General features: G+C 59.6%; 1 protein-coding gene and 2 long non-coding RNA genes across 5 annotated transcripts; 2 read left to right on the forward strand and 1 right to left on the reverse strand.

The window, feature by feature from the left end:
* Nucleotides 1-209: 209 nt before the first annotated feature.
* LOC130682251 (uncharacterized) lies at nt 210-2,185 on the forward strand. The gene is made up of 2 exons (XR_008995474.1): nt 210-604; nt 827-2,185. It is a non-coding gene; the product is annotated as an uncharacterized LOC130682251 (long non-coding RNA).
* Nucleotides 2,186-8,002: 5,817 nt separating this feature from the next.
* Nucleotides 8,003-18,329, reverse strand: ZNF444 (zinc finger protein 444). Of its 3 annotated transcripts, none has more exons than XM_036926409.2 (4): nt 18,163-18,329; nt 12,977-13,319; nt 10,078-10,162; nt 8,003-9,065 (listed from the first exon to the last, which is right to left on the reverse strand). In XM_036926409.2, exons 1-4 carry the CDS (start codon nt 18,210-18,212, stop codon nt 8,509-8,511), a joined length of 1,035 nt encoding a protein of 344 aa, XP_036782304.2. In that variant the 5' UTR covers nt 18,213-18,329; the 3' UTR covers nt 8,003-8,508. The 3 variants fall into 3 exon arrangements, with proteins under 3 accessions (XP_036782304.2, XP_036782305.2, XP_036782303.2); XM_036926410.2 differs by lacking the exon at nt 18,163-18,329 and adding an exon at nt 14,034-14,436; XM_036926408.2 differs by lacking the exon at nt 18,163-18,329 and adding an exon at nt 13,492-14,024.
* Nucleotides 18,330-18,358: 29 nt separating this feature from the next.
* On the forward strand, nt 18,359-24,827 carry LOC130682250 (uncharacterized). The gene is made up of 2 exons (XR_008995473.1): nt 18,359-19,095; nt 20,499-24,827. It is a non-coding gene; the product is annotated as an uncharacterized LOC130682250 (long non-coding RNA).
* Nucleotides 24,828-25,940: the final 1,113 nt, after the last annotated feature.

Raw genomic sequence — 25,940 nt, forward strand, 5'->3', positions numbered from 1 at the left:
ACCGCACAGGCCCGCGGATCCCCGCTCCCCGCCCCCTTCCATTCCCGCCCCGAGTCCGCGTCCTCGGCGCCCCCATCCCGTTTCCGCCCGGCCCATGGCCCGTGGGCGGCTGGGGCCCCTGGTCTCCCTGCGTCCGAGGCGGTCCTGCCCGGGCGCCGCGTGTGCGTTTCCCTGCCCGGGAACACACCCTCGTGAGGCGGGCCCGGGGTTCCCGACGGGCGGCGGCGTCGGCCCGGCCCCGCGGACGGGGACAGCGCCCAGGAGCCTAAAGCGGCGGCCCGAGTGCGACGAGTATTTGCTGCGTGAACAGGCGCTGTGTGTGTCTCTTCCTCTCCGCCGCTGTTTTTCCGCCTGTCTGTCTGCCTCCCGCTCAGGTTTCCCGAGGAAGGACGGCCGGGGTGGGGGGCGGGGTGCACCCCCGCTCCCCGGAAGTCTGGGCCTCAGCGCCCACATCCCGCCCCCTGGAGGCGGCTCTCTGGGCCCCCATCCTGGGCGAAACTGAAGGCCCCGGGGAGGGCCCCGGCGACCCTGGCTCCTGCCCCCGCCGCGCCCTCCGTTTCTCATCCGGAGGAGAAGCGGGGCCCTTCAGGGGAGAAAGTGACAAGTAGGTGCACATGGCTTTGCGGGCAGGAGAAAGGAGGAGGAGGGGTGGCCCGGAGGACCGAGGCGGAGCCGGGGGCGGGGGGAACCGTGCACCCCCGCCGGGGCGGGCCGATTGGGAACAGCCAGGGCGGGGCTCCAGGTCCCAGGCTGAGGGGCTCCGGCGTGGGACAAGGTCGCCGTCTTCGGATTTCTGTGACTGAGACGACTGCCGCCGTGACCCCAGCCCTCTTAGCGATCCGGACGCGTGGAAATGAGCCCCCCTTCCTGAGGCGGACGCCGCGGCGGCCCTGGACGGTCATCCGGTCCTACTGACCCTGGGCCCTCCGGGCTGTATTAAATATCTGCATTTCTCGGTGTCCCATGTGCTCTAGGGAATGCTGCCCCCACTCCCTGGCTCCCGCATCCCTTCCCCTCTCCCTTCTCCTTCCCTCCCCTCCCTCACCCTCTCTCCCTCTTTGCAAAATTAATATTGATACTGTGTGACTATCCAAGCTACAAACTTTATTTTCACCGATGGGCCAAGTAATGCCCTTTAGAGCAAAACAAAACAAACCAATCGCCTCCGTGCCAGCCTCTCCAGTCTCCTTTAAACTGGAAGAGCTCTTCTTTCTGTCTTTTGTGACCTTGACACTGTCCCTGATTCGCTTAAGAGGACCAGTGAGCTGTTGCCTGGAATGCTTCTCAACTCGGGTACACCTGACTCTTCCCTGTGATTAGATTTGGGTTGTACGCGTTTGGCAGGAAGCCCACAGACCTTACCGTGGTGTCGCATCAATTCTGTCCAGAGAGACCCCATCAGGACACGCAGCCCGAGAATCCATCCCACGGCGGGGACACCCACTGACCGCCTGGCTGAGGCAGAGTCAGCCTGGGGGGCTCCTGGGCAGTTACATTTTGTCCCTTTGTAATTGGTGAGCGTCCTGTGAAGAGCTAGTTGCGGACTGAGAAGTGTGCTGCCTTGCTCTTTTGAGAGTTTCCAGAAGCATCTTTCCAGGTATAAAGATAGGTATGGATATACATATGTATGCACATTTACACATATGCATACCATTTACACAAACACACACTTTATACGTACACAGACCCCTTTATATAAACGTAAACGTACACATTTATATATACATACATTTACATATACACATACCCATATACACACACACAATTACATATATGTGTGTACACATACACACATACCCATTTATATAAATGTATGATATACACATTTACATGCATATATATTCATATACTTACAAAACATTTACATATGCATAACACATATACATACATGTTCGCATACACATGCATAGCACCTACGTATGCATATGTACATATTTACATACACCTATACATAGATATTTGCATACACGTAACATTTACATACGAGTATTCTCTCCGGCTCTTCCTGGAAAAGCCCCCAGCCTTGGCCATTGCTGTGTCGCCCTGGCACCACGAGGGGGCGCAAGCAGGACGGCCCTGACCCCAGAAGGCAAACAGCAGCCAGAAACTGGTAAGGGGCCCCAGTCCCGTGCTCCCACTTACGTGCCCCTGTGCTGCGATTAAGCCGATCTGAATTGGTTTTTTTTTTAATTCTCTTTGCTGAAGTGTGGTTGATGTACAAGAACTGCACAGTTAACACAAGATTTGATGCATCTAGACACACAGACCCCGTGATGCACCACACAGTCCCGGTGACAGGCACCCAACTGCTATGCTTCCCCCGTTTTCAGTTTCTGGGGGGTTGTGCGTGTGGGTTAAGAACTTGGCATGGGGCGAGCCCTTGTGCGATCTTGAAGAGCGCCGTCCATACCGTTGATGACATCCCATCCAGCTTGACGGGGCGTCCTTCACTCCACAGAGGTGTCAAACTGGCAGGCGGTGACAGAGGAAACTGGGAAGTTCACAAACACAGCGCGGCAACACACTCCTAACGGCCAAAGGGCCGAAGAAACGGGAGGCAGGAAGGGTCTCACATCAGACTAGATGCTCAGATTTCCGTACGAGCACCAGTCCCGGGTCCTCCCCGCCCCCACCGTTACATCTAAATGTTCACTGGGTTGGGGCTTATAAGGCCAAGGGACAGAGGCAACTGGTCCTCAGGGCCCTGGGCTGAAGGAGCACGGAGCCTGCCATCCCAGAACATGCCTCTGGCTGTTTATGTCATGGTGCAGGCTCTTGAACAGCAGATGGAGGGGTGCTCCCTTCCCGCCACCACTTGCCACGCCGTGGACTTCTGCCGGGAACACTCAGCAACGTCCAGAGGAACTGATGATCCACTCCGTTTGTTTCCATCAAGTACTTGGACACACAAGGTAGGGGGAACTTAGCCCGGCCCAACCAATGACGTATTCAAGCGTCTAAAGGATGCAGGTTGGAAGCAGAGAGACAGAGGAGAAGGCGGGTGGGAGGCAGGAGGGTCTGGGTTTTCTCTGCTTTCTTCTCCTTTAGAATACTGAGAAAAAGTAGAGAAATAGAGGTAGCGGCGGAGAGAGATAGGGATAGATGGGTAGACAGAGAGATGTTAGGTAGGCAATAGGTAGGTAGGTAAGCAGGGTGTCTGGTTAGGATGAAGACCCACCCCGTTTCCTGCCCGCATCCCAAACATCAGTGATGTTCCAACACCGCCTGTCTCCACGCCTGTGTCCTCCACCTCATCCCCGAAGGAGGGATTCGGGGTCAGCCGAGCCGCGAGGAGCCATCCTGGCACGTCCCTGGCCCGCTGTGGGGCCGCGGGTGAGCCAGTGCCAGCCCCTGGGCCTTCACGTCTTACTGACAGGCCGAGGGGCAGGCCAGATGGTGCTGGCGGCCAGACCAGTCCTCAGCGTGCTTTTGCGCATCCACCTGTTTGCCGCGTCTTCTTTTGCTGGTGTGGTTCCTCGCGCTGTGTTTGAGGAGACCTGCCGATCGTGTCATCAGCACGCAGGGGTCAGGAATGGCGCAAAAGGACCTGGATTTATGGCTTCTTGTGCCAGGCCAGGGGGTCTGTAAACACTGGTCCCAGGTCCGCGGATGGCAGCTGCCAGGGCTGAGGAGCCGCCTCCAGGTCACCATAGACCCCACGAGGCCCCAGGCGTGCCCCTGGGCCCCTTTGCTCATCCTGCAACCTTCTTGGCCCCTGTTACGGTCTATCCTGAATCCTGGGCCTAGAAACCATCCAGGGCCCGAGACTGACATACGATCACGAGTCTTTTCCTTGGGCTTTGTAACGGGAAGGGGGCACCGGCGGTGGTGGGTCCTAGCCGGCTCCCTGCACCAGAATTCAGGGCTTCCTGACTGCAGCCCCCATTCCCTGGGCCGCCCCACATCCCTGTCTGCCTCCGCCTCGTGTTCCGCGTGCCTCACTCTCTGTGTATCTTTGGAGAAGGAAAGGGCCGTGCAGAGCTGTGGGCCCAGACGTGCCTGTTCTGAAGCGTGACTTTGGCCACTTCCTAACTGGCCACCTGCATGTCAATTTCCTCATCTTTAAACTAGGAGTAACACTTTCACAGAGTTGTGAGGACAGTGCAGTACCGAAGACCCTGCCTCTAGAGCAGGCTGGGAAGGGCCCCCTGGAAATGGGTCTTGGTCAGTTACCACGATCCTAGATGCAAACCACAGGCACCTGCCGGGTTCCAGGCCATGCACCGAGGACATGTGCACGTGGCCTGAGTCCTCCCACCCAGCCCTGCGGCACCAGTGACAGGCGTACAGATGTGAGGCTCGGAGAGGCACGGTGGCTACCCGAGATGGCACAGCTGTGAGTGCCCAGACCTGCCGAGCCATCACACGCCGCACACCTGAGAACGGTGACTCGAGTGCTTGATCCCACAGCCGTCTTGGAGCCGGGGAGGGGGCGGTGGGGGCGCTTGTCCCCAGCCTCGCTCTCCTCCCAGGACCGCTGGCTGCGCAGCGATGCCTGAGTCTGCTGCTCTCAGCCTCTGCCCCCTCGTCTGGTTCCCGCTTGGCAGACCAAAGGTGGCTTTTTGAACACAAACGGGTCAGTGCAGGGCCCGCCCACACCTACTAGCGTTTCTTGGCAAGGCAGGCGAGGCCACAGCCCCCTTCGCATCAGAGACCCCCTCACCCCCGATGAGTGCTGCTCGTCAGCCTCCCCTGCAGCGGCTCTCTGGGCCTCCCCTGCAGCAGCTCTCCCCGCCTCCCCTGCAGCGGCTCTCCCCGCCTCCGCCTGCTTCTCCCTGCCTCAGCCAGACCCTCCCCAGGCCCGAGGCCACACCCTCCTCATCCCGTCACCATGCTGTTTGACATCAGATCTGCAGGCTCTGTGGCCCCTCCTTGGGCGTCTGCCTTGCTTTCCCAGGACCGTTAGAACACAGCCTAGGCTGCCTGGACCCTGTGGCTCACCACTGTCCCAAGGGTCACCTGCCAGGGCACCTGGCCACAGCAAGGGCTCACTGACAACTGTTCAGTAAACAAGGGTTTTTGGAAGAGTGACTGCAGAATGGCCTGGCTCCTACCCTTCCCAGCGTCTCAGCTTCTGCACCGGGACCCCCGCAGCCCCTCATCAGGAGGCAGCCCTCCCCACGCCCCTGCATGTGGGCTGGCCTGCAGCTTGCTGGGGCCAACAGACTGGTGGGAGTGAGTCGTGATGGTTGGGCCCGTGCCCCAAAGGCCATGCGCCGCACTGCTCTGTCCGCTCTGCCTGGAGGCCCTGCTATGCCCCATGGGAAAGCCCAGACCTGCAGGTCAGTGAGACTTAGGCTGACGTCTGCTTGATGATAGGCACGCCAAACACCCACCCTTCCTGCAGCCCGATGCCCCTTGTGGCATTTGCAGCAGGAGGGGCTCAGGCTGGAGTCCGGGGGGTGAGGGTGGAGGGCTGGGCTGGGTGTATTTTGGAAGTGGAATCAGAGTGGACCCAGGGGGCCAGGGGCAGTGACCCTGAGGAACGCTGGACATGGAGCCGGACCGGGAACCCTTTGGTGACCTCCTACGGCAAGTAAGGAGCGGGGCTGGGTCCCCACCAGGCCCGCTGGCTCCCTTCCCCTGGGGAAAAGGGCGGGGGTGCGGCAGCTGTGGGGAGGCTGTGGGGACCAGCTGACTTCCTGACAGAGCCCTGAGCCATCACCCTGGGGACACGCAGCCAGGACCCCAAGCCACATGGAGCACCTGTCACTAGAGATGGCAAAGCTGAGGCCCAGCTGCCAAGCAGAGCCAGGCTTTAGGGTCCAAGGTGTGGATGGAAACAAAAAAGACCTCAGGCGTGGCAGCCAGGGTCAGGGGAGGGGGGCACCACAGTCACCAGCCTGTCACTGGCAATCGGTGGGCAAGTCCATTTCACCGGCTCCTTCTCTTCAGACACAGGTGCCTGTCCTTCCCCGCCTCCTCCACAGGCACCGGCTGACTCCTGACCAGCACCCCTGGGCTTTTATGCTCCCTTCTAAAATCAGCTTCATTCTGTGGCGGGTGGAGCGGTGCTACCCTGCGTCCCTTCCCTGCTTCCCCACCTGCACGGCGCTGTGAGCATGAGGCCCTGTTACTGGGTAACCTCTGGTTCACTGCTTCAGACTTTGGGAACTCACTGAAACCTTCACTGTGGGATTTTTAAAAACTCCTACAGAGACCAAGTCCAGGTTAATGTCTTATTTGACTCACTTATGATGACCCAATGCAATGTAGCGCCTGCGAGAAGGAGGCCAGGAGAACCGGGATCGACACTGGAGTCAAGACCCACTGACGTCCTCCAGGCCCCGGACCCCCGCGCCTGGCAGTCCTCCTCAGGACAGAGGGAAATGTCCTCCTCAGCACAGCCAACCGGCTTCGTACAAGCCAACCTCTAACCCAACAGGGGTGGTTAGCCAAGCACAGTTTCACCCGCAAGGACTTAGGTGACCTCCGGGAAGGGTTTTTCTTAACGTTCCGGCATGACCCCGTGAGGCTGCACAGCTGAATTTTTCTGTTATTTTAAAGTCTGGGCTGTTCCCAAACAGCGGGTGCAGCTCTTCCCCACCCCCAGGGTTGGGCTCTCACGGTGCCAGTTTCCTGACATCTGGCAGACAGCGCCCAGCACCGCACACCTTTCCAGGTAGCATGGGCCGCACACTTGGCTGGAGGCCAGCGGGTGGCTTGGGCGCTGTGTGCACCCGCCAGCGGACACAGGGCCACCTCCTCCGTGGACCTCCTGTCCCCAGGGTGTTCCTGGGATCAGCAGCCCCCACTGGGGCCTAGGCTCACCCAGGCTTCCATTCTGCATGATGCACGGTGACCAGCGGCCCACACTGAGGGCCACAGTGAGTGTCGGGGGCTGCCAGAGGGCGTGGGTCTAGTAGCTCACGGGGGAAGGGGTGCTGCCTCCACAGTGTGGCTGGACAGTGAGGCAGCAGCCACGTAGGCGCAGAGGCAGTGAGCCCATGTGGCAGCAGATGCTGGAGCGGGTCCCACCGCTGTGAGGGCAGGTGCAGGGCCCTGGACTCTGGTCCCCAGCGTGGCCCAGCCACTTACCCTCCCCCGCTGATGTGGTTTCCCCACGTGGGACCCCCTGGACTGTGAAAATGAACACACCACAGACTCTCCATTAGGGAGAGGATCTGGCCGTGGCACACATCAGTTTCTACTGCTATCAGGCCTCAGCCTGAGCCCCCCACCCACTCCCAGGCCCCTCTTGGCAGCCTCCAGCCGATGAGACTTCCCCAGGCCAGTTTCCTGTGCTGGAGCAGCCCAGCCAAGGGTGACCAGAACCTCGGTGCTCTGGCGGCCGGGCAGCATGAAGCATTTGCACTTACTGCCTTGTTTAACCCCAACGGGCTGTGCCCGGCTGCTTTACAAGCTGGGCGCTGCGGCCCACACGTGCACTCAGACCACCTGGCCCCAAACCTCCCTCAGCTGCCTGGGGTCTTTGCCCCCTTGTGGGTCCCAGAAGGGGGGGCTGCACACCTGCCAACTTGCAGGTCCCTTTCCCAGACACTCCTGCAGCCAGGCACAGTCCGCAGCCTGGGCTGCACTGGTCAGATGCACCAGAGAGAAGAAACCAGGGCCTAGACTCAAGGGCACTGTGCTGAACTGAGAACAGGGGCTGAGCCCACCCTGGAAAGGGGCTGACGTCCGCACTCAGCAGCGACCCACCAGGGACCCATGGCCAACAGGCTCCTGTCCACCACTAGTGGGACTGCATTCCTTTCGGCAAAATGGGCCGCCTAAGACATACACGGAATGGGATGACCTACTCCAGTAACAGTCAGCGAGGGGCAGGGCGCCACTAATGCTACCGTCGTGGAAACTAATGCTACCCCACGCCTGGGCTCCATGAGGGACGTGTGCTGGGTAGAAACTCATTTCTCGTCACCTCACTGACCACAGGGTGCCAGAGCTGGCCAGGCTCCCAGGGCCTCCAGCATAGTGTCGCCCATAGAGCCCCTCCCCAGACACTCACCCAGGAGGCGGCCTAGGACAGAAGATGGGACTCGGGTCCGCACACCTCATCAGTGCCTTTATTACTCTCCAGATGCTGGTGAATCGTCTCCGCTCCGCTTCCCACAAACAGGCATCTCTGGCCATCTCATGCCTTCCTGGGTCGCAGAGAGGCACAAGGCCAAGGAGCCCGGTGCCAGGTCCCCGAGTCCACCCTGTCAGGACTGTCAACCTGCCCACCCCCAGTCTGTCCAGGTCTCCTAGGGGCAAGATCCAGACCCCTTCCTTCAGCCTCCTCAGGAACGGGGGTGCCTGCAGCTCCTACCAGCGCCTCTTCCGAGCTCCAGCTGGCCTGGCAACGCCCCCGCCCTTCTCTGCGAGGAGGAAGGGGCGGGTGGGGGGCAGGGCGGGCACTGGGGGGTCACAGGTGAGAGCCAAACGGGGAGGCCAGACAGTGTGGCTTCAGCAAGTTCAGACAAGGGCAGGGCCCGAAGGTGGGTGGTGCGTCTGGGGGACAGAGCCGAGAGGCGGCGCAGGGCGGGCTGGGGCGCCCGGGGCGTGCGGCTATCCCAGCGGCCAGGGCGGGAAGGGGCTGCCGCCCGCCGTGCCCGAGGCTGCGCCGCCCGCGCCGCCCGCTGCCCGGCCGTGGGTGCGCTGGTGGCGCAGCACGTGCTCGCGGCGCCCGAAGCCCTTGCCGCACTGCCAGCAGGCGAAGGGCCGCGCGCCCGAGTGCGTCTTGCGGTGGCGCACCAGGTGCTCGCGCCAGTAGAAGGTCTTGCCGCACTCGCAGCAGGCGTGCGGCTTCTCGCGGGCGGGCAGCGGGCGCAGGGCCGGCCCAAGGCCCCCGGGGTGCGTGCCGCGGTGGCGCCGCAGGTGCTCCTTGCGCCGGAAGGCCTTGCCGCACTCGGGGCAGGCGTGCGGCTTCTCGCCCGAGTGGCTCTGCCGGTGGCGCAGCAGGTGCGCCGGCTTCAGGGCGGCCTGGCCGCACTCGGGGCAGGACGCGGCGCCCGGGGCCGCCAAGAAGGCGGATGGCGCGGGCGGGGGGCTGCCCGGCTCCTGCTTGTAGGGGCGCGCGGCCTGGTCCGCTGCGGCCGGCACCTCAGCCCTGGGGGCCGCGTCTCCTGCCGGGCAAAGGCGCACAGTCAGGGCTGCGGTGCCGGAACAGCGGTGCGGGGCGGGGGCGGCGGGGCAGGAAAGGCAGGGTTCCCGCGGGTGGTGAGCACTAATGCCGGGCAACCGCCGGGGTGGGAGGCGCGCTTGCTTCAGGCGCCTTTCTCACCCAGTGACTCTGAGCCCAGCAGTCCTGGGGCCTGGTGGGCACCTCGTAATGGGTGTGCGGGTGCGCCGGGAGGGCAGACAGTGGGAGTCGGATGGGTGGATGAACAGGAAGGTAGGTAGACAGGTGGAGGTGGATGGGGAGGGGAGTGGGGGTAGGGGGTGGTGACTGGTGGATGGGGTGGGAGGTATGGGGGGGTATCTGCGCAGGCGAGTGGGCTGGATGGAGGGCCGGCCCCTCCTCTGGGTTTTCAGACTGCAGGGTTGGGGTGGGGCAGCCCTGCCCCAGGTTTAACCTCAGGGCCTCCTGCTCACAGTTCAACTCAGGGAAAAGGCTCCAGTGCAACAGACCACTGACTCCCAGACCACGCGCAGCTCGTCCCACGCCAGGCCCGGTCTCACACCCTGGCCTCCCAGACCAGGGTCAGGCCGGCTCACATGAGGGGCAGGGGCTGGAAGCTCTGGCCCTGCCCTCACCACCCGCCTGGGCTCTGGGCCTGGGCTTCCTCCTGTCGGATCCGGGCTTCCAGAGGGCATGCCGCACACATGCCACGTGTATTTAAGAATGTGAAAGGTGCTTAAGAATCAGGCAATGTCATCAAAACCTGTGCTTCAGCTCTCGAGGAAGACAGGGCCCAGGTCGCCTCCCCCAAGGGCAGCACGGGCTGCAGAGCAGCTGGCAAGATGGTGCCTAGGTCTGCTGACGGCTGGCAGGCATCGCTGGGGACAGGCCATCCTGACCCCACTCCCTGTGCCCTCCAGGTCCCAGCATTCGGCAGGAGGTCCCTCAGGCTGGGGGACAAGGGGCGCTGGGTGCTGGGTCAGACGGCGTGTGTGGGAAGGGGGTGAGGGGCTCACCTATGGGCATCAACCCATCGCCCTCCTCTCCAGCGCTGACCCCAGGGCCTTCTGCCCCATCACGAGGCGCCCTCATTGCCGATCCCTGAAATGAGAGGTACCACATTCAGAACTGAGAACCCAGCAACAGCCTCTACTGCTCCCCTCCCGCACCAACCGGTCAGCGGGCCAGGCTGGAGCACACACTCAGTCGGGGACCGCCAAGCCCAAGCAGCCCCCAGAGGACAGCCCCCCCACAACCTGAGAGGTGCCAGGCCGGACCCGCCCCACAGAAGGGGCCCACAGGAGCTGCCAGAGGTGGTCAGCGCGAGCGTCACGCTGCAGTTTGAGCCTGCTTGCCCCTCTCCGCTCACAGAGTGGGCTCCGGGAGGGGGCCTGGTCTGTCTTCCTTCTGCAGACCCACCCTTTTTAGGGAACAGTTTTATCGAGATGAACTCACATGCCACAGGATCCACTCGCTCAACATACAATGCAATGGTTTTCAGTATATCCAGTCTGACCATCACCACAACCCACTTTAGGGTATTTTCATCACTCCTAAAACAAATCTCAACCCATTAGCAGTCACTCTTCCGCCCCCAGAACCAACACCTGCTGACTGTCTGCCAGATCTGCCTTTCCGTACAGCTCATAGTAAGGGAATCACGCAAAACACGACCTTCCTGGTTGGTTGTCATTTCCTCACATGTCTGCCATTCCGAGGTGTATCACAGGGCTGAGCAACACCCCACCGAGTGGGCAGGCCCGCGGAACCCTGTTCACTAGCCAGCCACTCTGGGGCTGTGCCGCCCACACAGGTTTGGATGGACACGCTCACTTCTCCTGGGGGTGCACTCAGGAGTGGAGCTGTGGGTCATGGGGCAGCCCCGTGTCTAACCTTTGAGGAACCATGGCGGGGCGCCAGCTCACACCCCTCACTGCAGGGAGGGTGCTGACTCCTAGTCCCCCTCACGAGCGTACATGCAGAGCAAGTGACCAGACAGATGCATCAAGGTTCCAGCCCCCGCCTTCGCTCTGACTGACCAGGAAACACTTCCTGAAGAAGGCGTCTTGTAACAGAGTGTTGAGAGGTGGGGTGGTTTTTGCAGGAGGCCAACTAGGTCCCTGGGTACCTCCAGCCACACACTAGCTTCGGGGCCCTGGGCAGGGCACCTCCCACCCTGGTGTCAGTCAGAGGGGTTGGAAAGGCACACGGTCTTCCCGTGAGTCCTGACTCAGACTGGAGGATGCCGAGCTCACGGCCTGGAGAGGCCCCCACCCCAAGCCGGGCTCCTACACCCTCAGGGCAGTGCCTCCCCAGGCACGGACAGGCTGGAGCAGAGCCCACACCAAACACCTGGCACCCTGGCCCCAGCTGCACTCGGGCAGCAGGCCTATGAGTGGAGCCCAGGAGGCCTTCCTTCCTCGGAGGACCCTCCGGGAGTCCTGGAGGCTCTGGTCTGGGGTCACAGGTATGGGGTGGTGAACCGTGCAGATGCCAAGTGCGTCCACAAGAAGCCAAAGCTCTCGGGCAGAGCAGCCACAGAGCTGAGGGGGGTGCCGAGCCAGCTGTCAGGACTCGGCGTCTGGGATACAGCAGGGTTTACAATGGAATCTACAGCCCACATGTGGGTTCTACACCTCCCGCTGCCCCAACTAGCTGTGTGACCTTCAGACGGGACACCGGGAGGCTGGGGGCTCAGGAACAGGCACTGTTTTGAGGACCTACTGTGAGTCAGGCACCAGGGATGCGGCAGCGAGCAAGAAAAACACAGCCCTGCCCACAAGTGTGCCTTCTAGTCGGCATGAGACACACCGGGAAAGAGCACGGGGCTCCACAAGGCTGACAGCCAGGAAGGGATTTCAAAGCCGGGAGCCCATGAAGTGGCGGGGTGCTCAAAGCACGGTGCTCGCACGTAGCTGCCGGGCTGCCAGAGGGCCCGGCACTGGGCAGCACCACGGCAGCTAAGGGCGTTGCGTGCAGGTCGGCCACCTGGATAAGGCCTCATGTGCAGGCAGAAACCCCTGCCCTGATATTTAAAGCAGCTCTACCCAAGACCGCCACGTGCTGGAGGCCCACTGGGTCCTTCAGTGGGACTGCGGCACAGCCGGGCCTTCAGACTATGCGGCGGCAGCCAGGAGCCCACCCCCAACGCGCCGGCCACCTTGGGGGCACCTGAGCCACAGGGCTCCCCCTGAAGAGCCCTCTGTCTCACCTCCAGCCTCCGACCTCGCACCGCCTATGTCCCTCACTCTCGGCCTTTCATGCCCACTCACCCCTCAGCCACGCGTGGCCACCAAGCGCGTGACACGTGAGGAGCACCAGGTGTCGGGTGTGGGTGCTCTGACTCAGTAAAGCCGGTCACTAAGACTAGGCCCCGGCCCACGTTCAACTCTTCCAGTGGGGCTACAAAGATGGAGCGGTGCGGGCAAGGCTCACCTCCCTTCTCCGGCTGTGCAGCACCCTCTAAGCCAGTCGTGGGCTTTCCCTAAAAGGGCCAGCTTCCAGCACTGTGGCCATGGGCCTGTGGGAGCTGCTCGGTCCAGCCCACGCTGTGGAAGCAGCCACACAACACATCGATGCTCGGGCGTGGGGCTAAGGTTCTGTCCCAGCCATGAAACGGGGGCTGGGCAAGACGTGGCCACAGGCCTCTGCCACCGATCCCCGGCGTGCAGCAAACAAAACCTTGGCCAAAGAGAGGTCTGGCCTTTGCCCTCAGTGACTGGAGCTGATCTGGTGGCCCTGGGGCCCATGCCCTACACTGCCAGCCCCTGCAGCCCCGGCTCTCCCTCACACCCAATCCCGGGTCCCTGGCACGCATTCAGTTTGCTCGCTCGTGTGCACATGATCCTGTCAGCACTGCGGGTGGCAGGGGGCAGGCGGGTGGGTGTGTGCAGGTCCCTCATGCCGCCCGCTCACCCAGAGCTCCTCCAGCAGGGCCACGGCCTCCTCCCCGCTCTGGGGCCGCCGGCTGCACACCCAGGCCTGGGTGTCAGGGGGCAGCGCGCCCAGGAACTGCTCCAGCACCAGCAGCTCCAGCATCTGCTCCTTGGTGTGCACCTCGGGCCGCAGCCAGTCCCGGCACAGGGCGCGCAGCCGGCCCAGCGCCTCGCGGGGGCCCGGCGCATCACCCAGGTGGAAGTGCCGAAAGCGGTGCCATGGCGAGTCCAGGGTCAGGCCCTCAGCGGCCAGGCCCTCCTGCTTCACGGGCTGGGGGCACAGGACCTCCATGGGGGCCGGGGAGCCCAGGGCACAGCGGCACCTGTGGGGGAAGTTCAGACGGTGAGAACCCTGCTGGCTGTCCTGGAAACCACCGCCCCGTGCGCAGGGGAGCAGGCGCGAGGGTCGGCAACCACGCCGCGCGGTCCCCGCCCCGGGTGCCCCAGGGAGCAGTGGCCTGGGGGACGTGGCGTCCCCCTCGGTGCCACACTTACCCTGTCAGACGCCACCTGCCAGCCCTGAAGGTCCTAGGGGAGGGCTGCCTGAGAAGGCACAGGACATTACAGGCACTGGGGATGACTGGGGGCACCTCCCGCGGATTCATTTGGGGTTGAGAACAGAAAATGGGCACAGAGCAGATGCTCAGAAATATGAGCTACCATCACGCCATCACCTTAGGACCAGTCTGCCCCAGGCACACACCAAACACTACATCCCACAGAGGACACCTCAGGAAGCCTACCCAGAAGCCACCCGAGCTCTTCCCTACCAGCTGCGACGGCCTGAACTGTGTCCCCCAGGCTCCTGCATTGAAGCCCTGACCTGGTGTGACCGCACCGGGAAGTGGGCTTCCAGGGGAGGTGAGGATGCAGCAATCACAAAGGTGGTCAAAGGTTCAAACTTCCAGCTCTGAGGACATCACACGTGAGGGGACCCGCACTGTGTACTTCAGAGCTGCCAAGGGGGGGTCTTCCCCATTCTCACCACGAGCAACACAGCCAGAAACTGTCAGCTGAGGGACGTTAACTGGACTCACCGAGGTGGCCACTTTCACCACACGTCATACAGCTTAAATGACCATGATCTGCCAACCACAGCTCAGTAAAATTGGGGAAGAAAAGATTAAAATGAAGTCATAGGATGGAGTCTGACAGGATCGGTGGCCTCAGAGGACAAGCCATCCCCCTTCTCCCCGCCATGTGAGGACAGCAAGCAGGCCGTGGCAAGCCAGAAGAGGCCCTCACCGGAACTGCACCTGCCTGCGCCTGGCCCCGGATGCCCGGCCCCTAGAACCCAGAGACATGAATGGCTGTTGAAACCTGCCCCCAAATCTGCAGAGTCCCGTTGCCCGAGCTGAGGCTCTGCGGGGCCCCCACCCTGCCTGTGTGCTGGGAAATGTGGCCGACCAGCTCCCAAGGCCTGGCTGCCCTTCCTCCTCCTTGGAAAGCCCCCCACCCCCAAGGAGGCCGCGAGCCATCCACTTCCTCTTCCCCTTCCTGAAGGCGGGAACCCAGACGTGGCAGTGGCTTCAGTCGACCCAAGAGCCCAGCAGTGGCTTTCAGCCAGGGGTCATCACCCCAAGGTGACGGGAAACGCCTGGAGGCATCTTTGGCCCTTGGACTGAGTCTGCAGCCTGTTCTTTTTTTAAAAAGTTTTACTGGCACACAGCCGTGCCTTTTTATACACACACTGTCCACACTGCTCTGGAGCTCCATCAGCAGAGCTGAACAGCTTGGACAGAGGCCAGACGGCCGCACAGCTGCCCACACAGCCAGAGGATGTTCCTATCCGGCTCCTTCCAGGAGTGTGTGGCCCCTGACCAAGGGGGTGGGGGGGGCCGAGGAGGGACCCCGGATGGCTGGGTGGGCCAGGGCACTGGCCGATCCAAGAAGACCTCCGGACTGTCGAGGAGAGTACTTCTCTATCTTATGTGAACCACCGTACTTTGGGGCCTCTCGTTCACAGCAGCTTGGCCTCCGCGGCGGAGTCCGCAGGATGGTTCTCCTGCAGCAGGCGGGGTGCGGGCGGACAGGGGCTCTGGCTCCAGCCGACGAGGTCTGAGAGGAAGTCTGTGTCTGGACGGTTTTCCTCCCCCACAGGAGAGGCTGACTAGGGTTCTCCGTCTGGAGCTCCTCCCTGTGGGGCGCAGACAACGGCCTGGTGCTCTGTGGCCACGCCGTGACCATGAGAGGGAAACAGAGGAGCCGTGAACTTGGGCTCTGCCTGCAACATCCCACTAAACTCGCCAGGAAACATCCACTCTCAGCTTGTCACGTAAAAGCGAGGAGCCCCCACTGGCCGGGCCTGCTGTCACTTGCAGCTGAGGGCACAGCTCCCAGACAGCGCCACACACGGTCGCAGCACCCAGACTGTGTCACCTCTGTGGACTTGTGATAACAGAGGATGAGTTCACTGACCAGGTACTGTGCTGGGCACCCAGCTGGTGGTTGTAGGCATCTCTCTCAAATGTTCCCAGTGGCACTTTTCAGGTATGCTGTGCAGCCAACCTCTTTGCAGCAGAGCAAAAAGGTCAGGAGAGAAGGGGAGTGGCTCCAGAGCACAGGTGTGCATGGGGAGCCGGAGCGCGAGCCACTTCCGACCACCAGCCTTAACCAGACACCACCGCCTCGCTGGGCCAGCTGCCACCAGCCCCTCAGCACCTCCCGGACCCTGCACCTGCCACCCTAGAGGCAAATCTCCCAGAGCAACCAGAAAGGCTAGTTTTTCTCAAGTAAATCATATTGCGTCGCTTCCTGTGATACTCTGCATAAAGCCTGACACCCTGCCCAGCGAGGCAGGTCTGGCACGTGCCCACCTTTCTCCTCTCTCACCATTCTCCCAGGGGCTCCATGCTCTGGCCACACTGGCTCCCGGATTATCTTCTCAGACTCAAGCCCCGTCCCACCTCAGGGCCTTTGGACCTGCTCTTCTCCCTCCCGCATATTTGCTCAGCTGGCTTCTCACCCCCGAGGCCTCAATGCAATTCTCCCCCTTGAAGAGCTTTCCCCCATCACCCCAGTAACATAGCCCCCCAACACCCTCATCACGCTACCCTAACTTTCTTCTGGTGTTTAACAAGACTGGCCATTACCCTGTGTGCTGTCTTTCCTCACAAGAATTTCAGCTTCTTAAGGGCAAGAGACCATGCGTGCAGAGGCCAGCACACTGGCTGGCTCAGAGTTCACACAACGATCAGGCCCACGAGATCAGAACCACTGCCTCCATTCTGCAGATGGAGAAGGAGAAGGCATCTTGCCTGGAGTCACCCAGCTCGTAAGTGGCAGAGCCTGTCTGCCACACTCCACCCCCTTTCCCATATCCCATGTAAGGACTGATGAACCTGGGGGCACCAGGGAAGGCTTCCCAGGGACCGGGACCAGGGCCCCTTCTCGGAAGGTGCACAGAGGCCCCTCTGGGACAGGAGTGGAATGGGACAGAAGCAGGAAGCTGCAGGGCCCAGCAACCGCAGGGAGGGGTGCAGGCACCTACGGTCCTACCATCCACCGTGAACCCCTCTAAGCAGGCCGGCTGGACTCTGCTGCGGGTCCTGGGGTCCCCTAGCCCAGAGCCTGTCCCTGGGAAGGCACATACCAAGTGGGAAATGATGTTCTTCCACTGGGCAAACCCACCATCATCCAGTGAGGGCCCAGTGCCTCCTGTGGCCGCTATGCCCCAGGCTACCTCCACCTGTAACACTCCTTTGTCAGCGTCACCAACCCAGGGCACCCTGGAGCCTCAGCAGACAGCCACTGACTGGTGTCTGTCTAATGCTGCACCACCCAATAGTCCTGCGTGCTATAGAGGTTAAGAAACAGACGGAGTGACAAAAGCAGGATCTGAACCAGACCGTCTGACTCCAGGGCCCACACTGGCTGCACCCGGCCCTATGCATGTGGGATTAAATGTTAAGAGATGGCTCTAGAGCTTAGCGGCCTGGCTTCAGTTTCAGCTCTGCAGTTCAACTCCTGTGTGACCCCGGACATGTGACTTGGCCTCTCTGGGCTTAATTTCTCCACCTGCAATACAGGACTAATGAAAGCTCCTACCCTACAAGGGGCTGCTAGGCCCAGGAATCAGAAGTGGCCTGCACAGAGTAAGTGCTCAGTGAGACCTATCTGTCTACTCCAGGGCTTGCCAACCACAGCACTGATAGGTGGGCCGGATAATCCTGCGCTGTGGCAGCCAGCTGGCCTATGCCATGTAAAACGTTCATCGACACCCCTGGCCTCTTCCACCGGGTGCCAGGAGTTACCACCCCAACTGTGACTAACAAAAACATCTTCAGATATTGCCACATGTTCCCTGGGGGGCAAAATCCTGCAGCCCTGGTAGAAAGCCAGTGGGCAAATGTTTACTCAGAGCACAAGGGCTCTAGGGCAAATCCCAGCTCTGCCTCCGACCAGCGACTTGTCTATGGACAAGGTACAAATGGCCCCCTTACACACCGACTCCTCGTCCTAGCTGTAAAAATGGAGAGGAAAACCCCAGTAATTCAAGAGTCACACCGTGAACTCTACATATAAAGAAAACAAAGGTGCAGAAACCAGCAGCAGGTGCTCTGCAGGCCCCGGAGTAGAGTGAGCCTTTGCAGTGGTTACTTTGTGAGGTGTCAGGCGACACCCCAACTAACGAAACAAGCTCCCACACTTAAATCTATCTAACCGGAATTCCCAATAGTTTTGAAAATAGGGCTTAACAGAGGCTGATTCGAGGCCGACGGGGCAGAGGTGGGGGGCGGCTGCTTCAGACAGCGCTTTCCTCCGCTAGGAGGGTCTAATCCTCTGGCCCAGCTAAGGGTGGGCGCGCCCCACGAGGAAGGAATAAAGGACACCGGCGGCCAACGTGATCCGTGGGGTCATGACTCCTCGGGCGCGAGGGCCGGGTGGAAGCCACCTGCACCCCGGCCGGCCGGCCGAGCCCGCCGCGCCCCCTCCCTGTCCGGGTCCCCTCCTCACAGGGTCCCCTCCCCGGTCTTCCTCAGCCCCTCCCTCTCTTCCAACTGTCCTGCACTCTCCACCGCGAGGGTCCGCAGCCCTCTCCCCTCCCTGCCGCCTCCCGCTCGCCCCTCCTCTCCACCTCTCTCCCCTCACTCGGCCCCCTTCTTACTCCCTCCCCCAAGCTCGTCCAGCTGCCCCCCAAAACCCCCTTCTTTCCCCCTCGCTCACCTCACTCTCCCAGACGAAGCCCCCCAAAGCCCCTTCACCTCCTCGCACATGCGCACAAAGCTCACAGGGACTCCATGCCCCGGCAGGCTTTGCGCCAAACCATCCGTTTCCTTCTCCGCGGCGCTCGGTTACGGATCGCCGGTTCTCCCCAACAACCCCGCCCCCTTCCGGTTTTACCCAGAACCACATTTCCCAGGAATCATAGCGGCAAAAGCGTCTTCCTATTGACCCTCGCCGTGGCGACCACGCACGCCCGTCTCCGAGGGGCTCCGCCAGCACCAGAACTACATTTCCCGAGGTGCGCCGAGCGCGGCCCGCGGCCTACTGGTCTTGGCAAACATGGCCAGTCGGCGAGCCAGACTCTGGACTACCTTTCCCAGAAGGCACGCTGGGCGCCGGCGGGCCGCAGGAGGGGAGGAGAGGCCGCGGCGACAGCTACGTGGAGCCCGGCGGCGACTGGGATCCCAGGTCTGGGAGCGCGCCCGCGAGGACCTCCGGGGCCGGCTCTGCTCCGGTCAGGCCTGGGGACGCGCTTCTCCCCGCCCGCACCCGGCGGCGCTGGCCGGGGTCTGGGGACCCGGCTCGGTTGTTCAGTGTGAGCCCAGAGCACGGCCTCTGGCCTCGGCACAGAAGAGGAGCGTGCCCCCTGCCACACGTCGTCGACTGCCCGCAGCGGACGGCGCCTCGCCTCAGAACCTGCCGAGAAGATGTGGCTGCAGAGGGGATTGGAGCTTCATCCCGGCGGTGCAGGCCTGAGGGCGCCAGGCCGGCCACCTCCGGGCGGCGCGCCGCGGGCTCGTTAACTAGACCTTGGGCGGCCCGGCCTCGGGCCGTTGGCCGCTGAATGGACTTCCTGCCCGGGCCTGGGTGGAAGCCGCCGGCCCATCGCGGCCAGGCCTTCCCTGGCCCACCTCTCTGCGCCCCCGACTCTTGGTAATGTGCCCGGCCTCCCCGGCCGCTTCCTTCCCACTCAGGCCTGACAGCCGCTCGGATTTTGTAATGAGCATCCCAAACCCAAGGTGGCAGAACAGGATGTTTGACTCCCTGCCCCCGCTAGGAAACTGGCGTCTCCGCAGTACCTCGGCACCTTAGAAAATTAATCGTCATTCGTCCAAACGTCCAGGACAGACAGGGAGGGTGGCCCTTGATACCCGTTTTCCGTCACCCACCACATGCCATCTCCCAGCAGGTCCTGGCGGCTCTGCCTTCAGAATACAGCCAGCGTTTGTCGGCGTCTCTCCCCGGCACCTCCGGCAGCCGGCCTAAGTCCCCGTGGCCTCACCTGGGCCTCCCTGGAGTGTCCAGCTTCCTCCTGCCCCCCATCATGCACCCCAGTCCCTACACTCAGCAGCCGCGGGCACGTTTGTGTTAAAATAACATAAGATTTACCGTTTTAACCATTGTTAAGTACATTCCCCGTGTGCAACTATCCACCCTCAGCCTTCATCTTGCAAAACTTGATGCTCTATCCCCATTAAACACTAACTCCCCATCCTCCCTCCCCAGTCCCGGGCACCCACCAGCCTACTTTGTGAATTTGAGGACTCTGGGTAATCAGTCATACGGTGTTTGTTTTCTTGTGACTGGCTTATTTCACTGAGCATGATGCCGTCAGGATTCATCCATGTTGTAGCAGGCATCAGAATTCCTTTTTAAACTGAAGAATCTGCTGTGTGCATAAACTGCATTTTGTTTATCCGTTCATCAGAAGGCTCTTAAATTTAAATGGGATCATGTCCCTCTTTTGCTTAAAACCCTCAGTGCAAACCATAGACCCTGGCCTGTAATCAGACTCTGTCAGACTCAGGATTAGTTTATGTGGTGCCTTTGTGCAAATTGGAAAAAAGATGCTCCTCATAAGGACTGAAGACCTGATCCTGGGCATGGCACTCGGCAAATAGATTGTGGGGAGGGTTCAGCCCCCACTTCCCACCTGACCAAGTGCCTGTAGGTAGGGCACAAGGTCCACCTGGCCTTCAGCCCAATACCGCCTGCCCTCCTGACCACTGCGCCCCAGCACATAGGCCTAATGTTCCTCTAACCCAGCAGTCCTCAGTCTGGTCCCCAGACCAGCTGCAGAGCATCACCTGGGGGCTTACTAGAATGCAAATTATCAGGCCCCAGCTCAGACCCACAGAATCAGAAACTGGGAGTGGGCACATCTTTGAACAAGCCCTCCAGTGGTTCTGATGCATGCTCTAGTTCATCTGGGCATCGGGCGGGCACATTAGCCACTTCATGGGGCTCTTGCGAGGATTCTGGAGAGAAGACGTGCAAAGCACTTGGAAAACGGGTCGAGATTAAGGGGTGAATAAACAGCTGTTCTTTACCTACAGTTGAGTTGTTATGGAAAACTGGAAAACCTGGACTGGATCACCGACAGAAGAACCAAGCGGCACTTGGAGGTCTTGGAAGGAGGAGGTTTATTTTTCACCAGTGGGCTCAGAGGAGAGTGATCGCCAAAGGTCTGAGCCCCAAGTACAGCAGGGTCATGCCTTTTATACATTTACTACAAAGCTAAGTGGGGAGTCAGCACCCAGAAACTGTTGCAGTAGGGGCTATTAGGTCACTATAGGTGTATTGAGAATGCTAGTTATATTTTAATCCATTTCTGTAAAGGTTACCCAGATACCCTATTATAAACTAATGGGCTTCCATGACTATGATTAACAAGCTGTTCCACACCACTGAGTCCCTGTTGGGGGGGGAATACATTGTTACATTGTTTAAGCTCAAGCGCCCAAGCACCTTGCGATTCCTTTATATTCTGGAAGCCTTAACAGAAACTTTTTCTCCTTGGCTTCCTTGGCTTCCTACCAAACCCAGAGAGGGGGAGGGATTTGAGATCTTTCTGAATATTTCCTCATCATTCCTCCCTCTGATGCCCCTTTAAAAAATTCGTTTTAGAGGGCATCATCTTGGTTTATGATAGAATTCTTCTGCTGACAGTGTAAAATTGTACAACTCAGGGTGTTCCTGTCTTAATGCCGTTTGGGCAGTGAGGCCTAGTCCAAGCAGGTATGGAGGCAACTTTATAGACGGGGAAGTTAGCCAGGCTGAGGCCCGAGACTGAAGTTAAGAGAGGCAAGCAAGCACAGCAGCACAACCTACGATCACCCAATAAACAGTGGAAAAGGCAACTCTGGGGGACAGTCCAATCAGAAGGGGCAGTGGCGGAGAATCTAATCCCCCGGACGAGAAATTTCACACCGATGAGGGTCAGGATACACTGTGTGCAGGTGTTTATTAGGGGGCTCTCGGCGGAGGTGGAGGCAGAGGGGTTCTTGTGGTTTAGCTGGGCTCTTCACTGATGTATTTTTTCATCAGAATGATGGGCCTTTTTTACTCTGGAATGATGGACCTATGGAGAGATGCCTGAGACCTTGAGGGCAGTAGGAGCGGTTAGAACAATAATGTGGGGCCCAGTCCACTGAGGCTGGAGGGGGTCTTTTCTCTAATTTTTGAACTAAACTGAGTCCCCTACCTGGAAGGAATGTACTGGGGTCTCCAAGGAGATCAGGGCTCTTTCTATGGTGTATTGTTGTAACTTATTCAGGGTGGCCCCTAAGGCTTGGAGCTGTTTCCTTACTCCTTTATCTCCTATTTGGTGTAGGTTTCCTGGAAGGCTTTCTAGACATGAGGTGGGGTGGGGAGGGGACATCCATACACTAGTTTAAAAGAGGAAAAAGCCTTGTGCTCTGGGTGTGCAATGGGCACGCAGGAGGGCCAGGGGCAGTAGGTCCGGCCATGGGAGGCCAGTTTCCTGACAGAACTTGGCAGGGGTTTCCTTGAGGATGCGATTCATTCACTCCACTTTCCCTGAACTCTGGGGCCTGTACGTGGTGTGGAGTTTCCAGGTGATGTTGAGAGATTTGGTTAAAATTTGTACTGCTTCTGCTACAAATACAGGCCCATTATCACTGTGAATTGTAGATGGTAGGCCAAACCAGGGCACAGTCTCCATCAGGAAAACTGGCTACCTCCTGGCTTCGTTCTGTCCTGGTTGGGAAGGATTCAACCCACCCAGAGTGTGTGCACATTATTACTAGGAGCTATCTGAGTCCTCTGCTTGGCTGGACATTCTGTGAAGTCTATTTCTTTTGTGAGCCAGACAGCCTCGAGGAGTTTTAGCATTGTTTTTCCTGTTTTTGATTGTTTTTGATTGTTTTTCCTGCTGCAGTGAGGAGATTTCTTTCCTTGTAGATTGCCCCATGTGTGCGTCCTGGGTGTCACTGGCACGGAGGGGGTCATCTACGTACTGGAGGAGGGTGCAGCGTGTGGCTTTCCTTGGAAAGCTGGCAGTGTCTGCGGCCAGTGCCTCTGCAAAGAGAATGGGTAAGCTTTTGAACTCTTGTGGAAGCCACGTCCATGTTAGCTGCATTGGCCGCCCTGTATCTGGTTCAGTCCATTTGAAGGCAAAGGGGGCTCTGGGGGGCCAGTCAGAGCAGAAAAAGTCATCCTTTAAGTCTAGGCAAGTGAACCATTTGGCAGACCCTGGGATCTGGCTAAGGAAGGTGTACAGGTTTGGGACCACCGGGTGCAGAAAAACAGTCACCTTGTTGATGGCTTGCAGGTCTTGGACAGGTCAGCACCCTCCTCCTGGCCTCCTGACTGGTAGGAGCGGGGTGTTCCGGGGCGACTGATGATCAGTTAGAATGCCTGCCTCTCTGGTCAGGCGTTCCTGGTGCCTGCTCTCGCCTCATGTAAGAGGGGCACTGCCGCTGTCTCTGTATCTGGGTCCCCGGAGTCAATTCTGCAATGACAGGGGCTCGGTTATGAGCAAGTGCAGGTGGGTTGTCTTCAGCCCATACCGAGGGGAAGGCAGCTCTGACTTCAGGTGGGCTGCTTGAGGGGCCTGGGCACAGAGCAGCCTCTGCCCCTCTTCCCTGGGTGTGGTTATTGCCAGCACGAGGGGCCCTGGCTTTTCTTGCCCTGGCTCTAGTTTGAGGCTGGCGTAGAGAAATTCCTGTCAGACCTTGTGGCCCCCAAGTTCACATCGGCAGGCTTGGCAGAAGTGCTCAGAACCTGGTGGTTCTGAGAATAACTGCAGTCCTTCCGCCGCAGGGGGCTGCTGGGAGGGTGACCCCAGAGTGTTCTGCCCCTCTGTTGACCGTAAAAGCCATGTTTCAGCCCCCCAATTCTATTGTGACCGTGGGCTCAAGGGGGCCGAGAGAGAGGGTGCGTGTCCTTGTCAGGCAGAGTCCGTTCCTGCTGGGCCAGTGCTGGGCCAGTGAGCCTCTCCCTGCGGGGCTCCTCCCGGTAGTGGCTGGGCTTCAGGGCTTTGCCTCGGTTGGGGCACTCGTTTTTCCAGTGCCCCTTCTCTTTACAGTAAGCAAAACTGGCCCCTGGCTGGGGGGTCCTGGGCTCCCCACCTCTGGGCGGCCAGCTCCGTCCTGTGGCTTTTCCGAGTCAAGCATGGACCGGCAGGGCTGGATGGTCCCATCGCCATCATGCCTCTCAGGCTCCCTTGTCTTTCGTACCAGCATCTAAAGGGCGGCTGCACCCGGTCGAGGGCAGAGTCTGGCTGCTGCCACAGGGGAGAGTGGGTCACTGGACCTGGAGGATGGTGGCCGAGTGTCCGGGACTGGGGCTGGGTGCTGATGGCCTTGGGGGCGCATAAGGTGGGGGTGATATTGGTTCTTCCTTTGGATCACTGGCAAAAATTTTGTGGAGGCTCAGGCTTCTGTTGGTCTTTTATAAGCCGCTTTGTTGAGGCAGTTAAGACCCTACTTTGTCCCTGCCTGTTGCAAACGAGTGGCACCCGAGGGGGAAGGGTCTGTGTAACTCCTAACCAGGAGTCAGTATATGGGAGCTGATCAGGGGGGCCTGGATCCCCAGTAATGACTCACCAGACTCGGCGAACTGTTGGGAGTCTAGGGTTCTCTCAGGAGGCCACCCTGCATCAAAGGTGGGCCAGGCAGATTCACACAAGGTCCTTAACTTGCTGGGGTCATATTTACTCCATAATTTCCCTGAAATCCCTTCCTGAAACTTTTGATCCTGGTTTCAAGAACTGGGTTTGCCCCGCCCCGGCTCCCATAACGTGTCCATGTAACGATGCCCCAAAGACAGACAAGGGAGGGAGGCCTCCTCCAGGAGGAGACCAATCAGATGCCCATCTGTTCACGCTCCTCGCGGAGACTTTGGTCAGCCTTGACTACGGTGCACCCGTATAAGTCCCAGGCCAGGTCACCGAAGCTGAGTCTCCGTTATGTCGTGGAGGCCGACGGCGAATGCGGACGAGGGCCGGCTCAGACTGTGGCGCAAGCCGGAGAATCACAGATTCAGTGTGAGCTGAACGTCCTCAGCTGCCCTGCCCAGTCACTCACACACCCGACTGGGGTTTAGACATTCCATTCCTGGGAATCTCTACCTGTGAGTCCTCTCAGAGGTGTCCAGGAGGTGATCAGGCTCCCCTTGCACCCCAGCGGGTGGGCCTCACTGGGTCGAGGGCCCCCAGCTCTTACCATAATCTGACATCGGAACCAGGCCCTCACCTGCCAAACCTCCTCGAGTCCGGTGGGAACAGCGGAGCGGGGGGCCGGTCCGAGGCGGCTGGGCGGGACACTGCCAAAGGGTCAGGCAGGGTGCGCTTTCTTCATTGCAGTCGCCCGCTCCGTCACCGCCCTGCCAGTTGCCCCAAACCGGTGGTAAAAACGGGCCAGCGCGGTTGGGTTTCTCGGTCAGGGAACCAAATGTTATGGAAAACCAGAAAACCTGGACTGGATCACCGACAGAAGAACCAAGCAGCACTTGGATGTCCTGAAAGGAGGAGGTTTATTTTACGCCAGCGGGCTCAGAGGAGAGCGATCGCCAAGGGTCTTAGCCCCACGTACAGCAGGGCCATGCCTTTTATACGTTTACTACTAAGCTAAGGGGGGAGTCAGCACCCAGAAACTGTTGCAGTAGGAGCTATTAGGTCACTATAGGTGTATGCAAGATGCTAGTTATGTTTTAATCCATTTCTGTAAAGGTTGCCTGGATACCCTATTATAAACTAATGGGCTTCCGTGACTATGACCAACAAGCTGTTCCACACCACTGAGTCCCTGTGGGGGAGGGGGGGAATACATTGTTACATTGTTTCAATCTCAAGCACCCAAGCACCTTGTGATTCATTTATATTCTGGAAGTCTTAACAGAAACTTTTTCTTCTTGGCTTCCTTGGCTTCCTACTAAACCTGGAGAACGGGAGGGATTTGAGAACTTTCTGGATATTTCCTCATCAGAGTAACTAATAAAAACCAGCACAACCCAGATGTAAAGTAGATACCCACCCCATGTAACGAAAACAGCCAATTTTACTACATATTGTCTGCTCAACCCTTGTCCAGGTCACAGGTACTAGGCACGTGTTACCATCTGTGTGGCAGATGGAACAGAATCCGTGTCCACCCAAGTGCAGGGTACTGCCCAGGGTATGTAAGGGCTCAGAGCCACCCACACCTGCCAGCTACCAGACCCTGGGCAAACCAGTTAATCAGTGCCTTCATCTGAAATGGAGTTAAATGGGAATAATGAGGCCCCCATAAGGGGCCAGCACTTACTGGTCTAAGGCAGTTATGATGCTCCTGTTCTCCTTGCCAATGATTGACTGAGGCTCAGGTGGAGTGAGGGCAGATTTGTGGGGCACCCTGATGGGTTAAACAAGATTCTTCTGCATTGTCCTGTATGTGGGTGATGCTAACTTGTTGCAGCCACTTGGGTGCCATGATGGGTGATAGTCCGGATCCCCTGAGGATGGAGGGGAGGAGGGTGGAGGAACCTGGTCCTTCCTG

The sequence above is a fragment of the Manis pentadactyla genome (assembly GCF_030020395.1).
Source record: "Manis pentadactyla isolate mManPen7 chromosome 15 unlocalized genomic scaffold, mManPen7.hap1 SUPER_15_unloc_1, whole genome shotgun sequence".
NCBI lineage: Eukaryota > Metazoa > Chordata > Mammalia > Pholidota > Manidae > Manis > Manis pentadactyla.